At 48.4% G+C, this 8,120-nt stretch overlaps 1 protein-coding gene across 3 annotated transcripts; it reads right to left on the minus strand.

Annotated features, from left to right (window-relative positions):
- Positions 1 to 453: 453 nt before the first annotated feature.
- Positions 454 to 7,902, minus strand: LOC124021681 (cysteine-rich protein 1-like). 3 transcript variants are annotated; one of them, XM_046336793.1, is made up of 4 exons: positions 7,727 to 7,902; positions 2,431 to 2,525; positions 1,931 to 1,985; positions 454 to 835 (listed from the first exon to the last, which is right to left on the minus strand). In XM_046336793.1, exons 1-4 carry the CDS (start codon positions 7,767 to 7,769, stop codon positions 774 to 776), a joined length of 255 nt encoding a protein of 84 aa, XP_046192749.1. In that variant the 5' UTR covers positions 7,770 to 7,902; the 3' UTR covers positions 454 to 773. The 3 variants fall into 3 exon arrangements, with proteins under 3 accessions (XP_046192749.1, XP_046192747.1, XP_046192746.1); XM_046336791.1 differs by having other exon boundaries at positions 454 to 838; XM_046336790.1 differs by having other exon boundaries at positions 1,922 to 1,985.
- Positions 7,903 to 8,120: the final 218 nt, after the last annotated feature.

The raw sequence follows: 8,120 nt of genomic DNA on the forward strand, positions 1-8,120 counted from the left end.
AGTACATGTGTAGTGTAGGATGTGTGTCTGTGTACTCCAGTACATGTGTAGTGTAGGATGTGTGTCTGTGTACTCCAGTACATGTGTAGTGTAGGATGTGTGTCTGTGTACTCCAGTACATGTGTAGTGTAGGATGTGTGTCTGTGTACTCCAGTACATGTGTAGTGTAGGATGTGTGTCTGTGTACTCCAGTACATGTGTAGTGTAGGATGTGTGTCTGTGTACTCCAGTACATGTGTAGTGTAGGATGTGTGTCTGTGTACTCCAGTACATGTGTAGTGTAGGATGTGTGTCTGTGTACTCCAGTACATGTGTAGTGTAGGATGTGTGTCTGTGTACTCCAGTACATGTGTAGTGTAGGATGTGTGTCTGTGTACTCCAGTACATGTGTAGTGTAGGATGTGTGTTGATGCCTAAAGAGACTCTGTGTTTAACACACTTCAACCAGACGACTGTAGAAGCTTCTGTTTTATTGAAGAACAACCGTTGTCTCCATTGAACATCATGGAGTTTTATGAATGACTGATAGAAGGGATCTTTCAGAGTGACACTGATGTCTGTTGGTTGGATGGTAGTTTGTTCAATGTCAGCTTGTTTGTCTATTGGTTATTTCTTGGTTGGTCAAACGTTGGTTGGCTGAATGTTGGGTCTAGTTGGTTGGTCATTGGCTTGATGGCTGAATGTCAGGTTTGTTGAACATAGATCCTTGTTGATAGCCTGTTAGTTCTCATTAGGTTGTATTTTGGTTGGTTTTTGGGTTGTTAGACTGGTTCCTAGGAGGAGGAAGAGGAAGAGGAGGCTGAGCTGTGACAGTTTGACATCATTCTCCTGTTACCTGCTGAGAGAGAAAGACAGAGAGAGACAGAGAGAGAAAGAGAGACAGAGAGAAAGACAGAGATAAAGAGAGACAGAGAGAAAGACAGAGAGAGAGAGAGAGAGACAGAGAGAGAAAGACAGAGAGAGACAGAGAGAGAAAGAGAGACAGAGAGAAAGACAGAGATAAAGAGAGACAGAGAGACAGAGAGAGAGAGAGAGAGAGAGAGAGACAGAGAGAGAGAGAGAGAGAGAGAGAGAGAGAAAGAGAGACAGAGAGAAAGAGAGAGAGAGAGAGACAGAGAGAGAAAGAGAGAGAGAGAGAGAAAGACAGAGACAGAGACAGAGACAGAGAGAGAGAGAGACAGAGAGAGACAGAGAGAGAGACAGAGAGAGAGACAGAGACAGAGACAGAGACAGAGAGAGAGAGAGAGAGAGAGAGAGAGAGAGATGTATGAGATATTTGCTGTACATACCATCCTCAGACACACTGTTCCCTATTTAGTGTACTACTTTTGACCAAGTCTCCGGCCAAAGTAGTGAACAATGTAGGGAATACTGGCCAAAGTAGTGAACAATGTAGGGAATACTGGCCAAAGTAGTGCACAATGTAGGGAATACTGGCCAAAGTAGTGAACAATGTAGGGAATACTGGCCAAAGTAGTGAACAATGTAGGGAACAGGCATCAATTTGGGACGCACTCCCAGCTAAAGTACATGTATCAGTTAGTGTAGTAGGGTTTCTCACAGTATCTTCCTCTGGTACCAAACATCTACATGTAACAGTTAGTGTAGTAGGGTTTCTCACAGTATCTACCTCTGGTACCAAACATCTACATGTAACAGTTAGTGTAGTAGGGTTTCTCACAGTATCTACCTCTGGTACCAAACATCTACATGTATCAGTTAGTGTAGTAGGGTTTCTCACAGTATCTACCTCTGGTACCAAACATCTACATGTAACAGTTAGTGTAGTAGGGTTTCTCACAGTATCTACCTCTGGGACCAAACGTCTTCATGTATCAGTTAGTGTAGTAGGGTTTCTCACAGTATCTACCTCTGGTACCAAACATCTACATGTAACAGTTAGTGTAGTAGGGTTTCTCACAGTATCTACCTCTGGGACCAAACGTCTTCATGTAACAGTTAGTGCAGTAGGGTTTCTCATCATGCTGAAACACAAAGCACAGAAAACATTTTAGTTCATGAGATACGTAGATACAGACAGACAGACAGACAGACAGACAGACAGACAGACAGACAGACAGACAGACAGACAGACAGACAGACAGACAGACAGACAGACAGACAGACAGACAGACAGACAGACAGACAGACTTCTGCACTCCACTTCCCTCCCTCCACACCTCCCTCACTCCCCCTCCCTCCCCCCCTCCCTCCCCCCTCCCCACCTCCCTCCCCTCCCACTCAGCTTCCGTCCCTCCCTCCCCTCCCTCTCAGCTTCCGTTCCTCCCTCCCCTTCTCTCCCTCCTCCTCTTCCCCTCCCTCCCCTTCTCTCCCTCCTCCTCTTCCCTCCCTCCCCTTCTCTCCCTCCTCCTCTTCCCTCCCTCCCCTTCTCTCCCTCCTCCTCTTCCCTCCATCCCTCTCTCTCCATACCTCAGCATGTTGTCCCGGGGTCAACTGTCTCTGACACAGTTGACACTTCAGACACAGAGGGTGGTAGTCCCTCCCCAATGACCTCTTCTTCTCACCTGGACCAATGGGGAGAGAGGATACCAAGGGGTTAAAGGTCAAATGTCTGTCATGGACCAATCTGGTTAGAGGATACCAGGGGTTAGAGGTCAAATATCTGTCATGGACCAATGGGGAGAGAGGATACCAAGGGTTAGAGGTCAAATGTCTATCATGGACCAATGGGGAGAGAGGATACCAAGGGTTAGAGGTCAAATGTCTGTCATGGACCAATGGGGAGAGAGGATACCAAGGGTTAGAGGTCAAATGTCTATCATGGACCAATGGGGAGAGAGGATACCAAGGGTTAGAGGTCAAATGTCTGTCATGGACAAATGGGGAGAGAGGATACCAAGGGTTAGGGGTCAAATGTCTGTCATTGACCAATCTGGTTAGAGGATACCAGGGGTTAGAGGTCAAATGTCTGTCATGGACCAATGGGGAGAGAGGATACCAAGGGTTAGAGGTCAAACTTACAGTGAAATGCTGAATACAACAGGTGTAGTAGACCTTACAGTGAAATGCTGAATGCAATAGGTGTAGTAGACCTTACAGTGAAATGCTGAATACAACAGGTGTAGATAGACCTTACAGTGAAATGCTGAATACAACAGGTGTAGATAGACCTCACAGTGAAATGCTGAATGCAATAGGTGTAGTAGACCTTACAGTGAAATGCTGAATACAACAGGTGTAGTAGACCTGAATACAACAGGTGTGGTAGACCTCTGAAGGAAAGGAAGCCAGGTTAGACGTTTGGAACCCAGCCTCTGAAAGAAAGGAAGCAAGGTTAGACTATAGGAATCCAGACTCTGTAGGAAAGGAAGCCAGGTTAGACTATTGGAACCCAGCCTCTGAAGGAAAGGAAGCAAGGTTAGACTATTGGAACCCAGCCTCTGAAAGAAAGGAAGCAAGGTTAGACTATAGGAATCCAGACTCTGTAGGAAAGGAAGCCAGGTTAGACTATTGGAACCCAGCCTCTGAAGGAAAGGAAGCCAGGTTAGACTATAGGAACCCAGCCTCTGAAGGAAAGGATGCCAGGTTAGACTATAGGAACACAGCCTCTGAAGGAAAGGAAGCCAGGTTAGACTATTGGAACCCAGCCTCTGAAGGAAAGGAAGCCAGGTTAGACTATAGGAACCCAGCCTCTGAAGGAAAGGAAGCCAGGTTAGACTATTGGAACTCAGCCTCTGAAGGAAAGGAAGCCAGTTTAGACTATTGGAACCCAGCCTCTGAAGGAAAGGAAGCCAGGTTAGACTATTGGAACTCAGCCTCTGAAGGAAAGGAAGCCAGGTTAGACTATTGGAACTCAGCCTCTGAAGGAAAGGAAGCCAGGTTAGACTATTGGAACCCAGCCTCTGAAGGAAAGGAAGCCAGGTTAGACTATTGGAACTCAGCCTCTGAAGGAAAGGAAGCCAGGTTAGACTATTGGAACCCAGCCTCTGAAGGAAAGGAAGCCAGGTTAGACTATTGGAACATGTTAGAGAGTTGGAGAGTTCATCAATGAGCTTGATGCCTTGATAAGCTCCTTTCCTGAGGGCGGCTCACCTCTCACAGTTCTGGGCGACTTTAACCTCCCCACGTCTACCTTTGACTCATTCCTCTCTGCCTCCTTCTTTCCACTCCTCTCCTCTTTTGACCTCACCCTCTCACCTTCCCCCCCTACTCACAAGGCAGGCAATACACTCGACCTCATCTTTACTAGATGCTGTTCTTCCACTAACCTCATTGCAACTCCCCTCCAAGTCTCCGACCACTACCTTGTATCCTTTTCCCTCTCGCTCTCATCCAACACTTCCCACACTGCCCCTACTCGGATGGTATCGCGCCGTCCCAACCTTCGCTCTCTCTCCCCGCTACTCTCTCCTCTTCCATCCTATCATCTCTTCCCTCTGCTCAAACCTTCTCCAACCTATCTCCTAATTCTGCCTCCTCAACCCTCCTCTCCTCCCTTTCTGCATCCTTTGACTCTCTATGTCCCCTATCCTCCAGGCCGGCTCGGTCCTCCCCTCCCTGTTATGCAGGTGAATGAGGACCCAAAAGCAACTTGGCGAAAACAGAGTCTTTAATCCAGTAAAGTAAATATTCAATACTCCTAGACAAATCGGAGCGGTAAATAAAGCATAAAGAACAATTCCACTTGTAATGACGAGAACAGACTGGAGACTCGATCATAAACTGCAGGTTGCCTCGGGAAGGCACTTGACCGTAGCAGACTCAGACACCTGCTCACCACGCAGCATCTGAGGGAAACACGACACGACAGGGCGATACAAAGACACAGCACGGTGAACAATATACAAGGATCCGACAGGACAGAAACGGAAAACAAGGGGAGAAATAGGGACTCTAATCAGGGAAAAGATAGGGAACAGGTGTGGGAAGACTAAATGATTGATTAGGGGAATAGGAACAGCTGGGAGCAGGAACGGAACGATAGAGAGAAGAGAGAGAGGGAGGGAGAGAGAAAAAAGGGGAACGAACCTAAAAAGACCAGCAGGGGGAAAACGAACAGAAGGAAAAGCAAAATGACAAGACAATATAAGACAAAACATGACACTCCCGCTCCGTGGCTCGATAACTCATTGCGAGCCCACAGAACAGGGCTCCGGGCAGCCGAGCGGAAATGGAGGAAAACTCGCCTCCCTGCGGACCTGACATCCTTTCACTCTCTCCTCTCTACATTTTCCTCCTCTGTCTCTGCTGCTAAAACCACTTTCTACCACTCTAAATTCCAAGCATCTGCCTCTAACCCTAGGAAGCTCTTTGCCACCTTCTCCTCCCTCCTGAATCCCCCCCCCCTCCTCCCTCTCTGCAGATGATTTCGTCAACCATTTTGAAAAGAAGGTCGACGACATCCGATCCTCGTTGCTAAGTCAAACGACACCGCTGGTTCTGCTCACACTGCCCTACCCTGTGCTCTGACCTCTTTCTCCCTCTCTCTCCAGATGAAATCTTGCGTCTTGTGACGGCCGGCCGCCCAACAACCTGCCCGCTTGACCCTATCCCCTCCCTCTCTTCTCCAGACCATTTCCGGAGACCTTCTCCCTTACCTCACCTCGCTCATCAACTCATCCCTGACCGCTGGCTACGTCCCTTCCGTCTTCAAGAGAGCGAGAGTTGCACCCCCTTCTGAAAAAACCTACACTCGATCCCTCCGATGTCAACAACTACAGACCAGTATCCCTTCTTTCTTTTCTCTCCAAAACTCTTGAACGTGCCGTCCTTGGCCAGCTCTCCCGCTATCTCTCTCAGAATGACCTTCTTGATCCAAATCAGTCAGATTTCAAGACTAGTCATTCAACTGAGACTGCTCTTCTCTGTATCACGGAGGCGCTCCGCACTGCTAAAGCTAACTCTCTCTCCTCTGCTCTCATCCTTCTAGACCTATCGGCTGCCTTCGATACTGTGAACCATCAGATCCTCCTCTCCACCCTCTCCGAGTTGGGCATCTCCAGCGGCCCACGCTTGGATTGCGTCCTACCTGACAGGTCGCTCCTACCAGGTGGCGTGGCGAGAATCTGTCTCTTCACCACGCGCTCACCACTGGTGTCCCCCAGGGCTCTGTTCTAGGCCCTCTCCTATTCTCGCTATACACCAAGTCACTTGGCTCTGTCATAACCTCACATGGTCTCTCTTATCATTGCTATGCAGACGACACACAATTAATCTTCTCCTTTCCCCCTTCTGATGACCAGGTGGCGAATCGCATCTCTGCATGTCTGGCAGACATATCAGTGTGGATGACAGATCACCACCTCAAGCTGAACCTCGGCAAGACGGAGCTGCTCTTCCTCCCGGGAAGGACTGCCCGTTCCATGATCTCGCCATCACGGTTGACAACTCCATTGTGTCCTCCTCCCAGAGCGCTAAGAACCTTGGCGTGATCCTGGACAACACCCTGTCGTTCTCAACTAACATCAAGGCGGTGGCCCGTTCCTGTAGGTTCATGCTCTACAACATCCGCAGAGTACGACCCTGCCTCACACAGGAAGCGGCGCATGTCCTAATCCAAGCACTTGTCATCTCCCGTCTGGATTACTGCAACTCGCTGTTGGCTGGGCTCCCTGCCTGTGCCATTAAACCCCTACAACTCATCCAGAACGCCGCAGCCCGTCTGGTGTTCAACCTTCCCAAGTTCTCTCACGTCACCCCGCTCCTCCGCTCTCTCCACTGGCTTCCAGTTGAAGCTCGCATCCGCTACAAGACCATGGTGCTTGCCTACGGAGCTGTGAGGGGGAACGGCACCTCAGTACCTCCAGGCTCTGATCAGGCCCTACACCCAAACAAGGGCACTGCGTTCATCCACCTCTGGCCTGCTCGCCTCCCTACCACTGAGGAAGTACAGTTCCCGCTCAGCCCAGTCAAAACTGTTCGCTGCTCTGGCCCCCCAATGGTGGAACAAACTCCCTCATGACGCCAGGACAGCGGAGTCAATCACCACCTTCCGGAGACACCTGAAACCCCACCTCTTTAAGGAATACCTAGGATAGGATAAAGTAATCCTTCTCACCCCCCCCTTAAAATATTTAGATGCACTATTGTAAAGTGGCTGTTCCACTGGATGTCATAAGGTGAATGCACCAATTTGTAAGTCGCTCTGGATAAGAGCGTCTGCTAAATGACTTAAATGTAAATGTAAATGGTAGAGAACAGTCTGCTTCCTCAGAGAAGACACTTCCTGTTGTCTGTGAGTCATGACAGACTGTTCAGAGCATGGAGACACATATACACACACACACACACACACACACACACACACACACACACACACACACACACACACACACACACACACACACACACACACACACACACACACACAGACAGACAGACAGACAGACAGACAGACAGACAGACAGACAGACAGACAGACAGACAGACAGACAGACAGACAGACAGACAGACAGACAGACAGACAGACAGACAGACAGACAGACAGACAGACAGACAGACAGACAGACAGACAGACAGACAGACAGACAGACAGACAGACAGACAGACAGACAGACAGACAGACAGACAGACAGACATTCACAGACACAGACACACACACAACAGGAAAGGTTTAACGATTGAGTTCAGAAAAGATTTGCGATCGAACGATGCATCTCAAAAACCTGCCCTAACAATCTAGCAACTATTCCGTAATGCTATGGTATCTCTGACCCACTGTGTGACACTGCAAACACACACACACACACACACACACTTCACTCACCAAAGTAGACTGGTTTCCCACAGATGGGACAGTAGCCCACCATGATAGATGATATTCCTGACACTGTTATTTAGCAGACAGGAAGTGTGTACGTAGAGAGTATGAGATGGAGAAAGTGTGTGTAGAGAGAGAGAATGTGTGTGTGAGAGAGTGTGTAGAGAAAAGGTGTGTGTGTGTCAGAGAGATGTACAGGAAATAGGTTGAATTCTGTGAATGTGGTGTGTTGTGATGACAGAACCAGGATGTGGTGAGAACCTTGTCACAGCGAGACAAAGAAACATCACTTCAAAAGAAAATACTAGATCAACACATTGGTGTCACTGGTGAAACTAAATATACACAGAACTAGAACGATATGATAGACAGAACTAGAGATATGAAACATAGAATAGAG

The sequence above is a fragment of the Oncorhynchus gorbuscha genome, unplaced genomic scaffold, assembly GCF_021184085.1.
Source record: "Oncorhynchus gorbuscha isolate QuinsamMale2020 ecotype Even-year unplaced genomic scaffold, OgorEven_v1.0 Un_scaffold_1160, whole genome shotgun sequence".
NCBI classification, from domain to species: Eukaryota; Metazoa; Chordata; class Actinopteri; order Salmoniformes; family Salmonidae; genus Oncorhynchus; species Oncorhynchus gorbuscha.

Excerpts from the sequence above, each read along its gene's own strand:
- LOC124021681 (XM_046336790.1), bottom strand. The coding sequence starts at position 7,769 with ATGGTGGGCTACTGTCCCATCTGTGGGAAACCAGTCTACTTTG. Across the intron at positions 1,986-2,430 it reads CCCCGGGACAACATGCTGAG|CATGATGAGAAACCCTACTG; the intron begins GTATGGAGAGAG and ends TTTGTGTTTCAG. Across the intron at positions 836-1,921 it reads TGGTCCCAGAGGTAGATACT|GTAACAGGAGAATGATGTCA; the intron begins GTGAGAAACCCT and ends CTCTCTCAGCAG.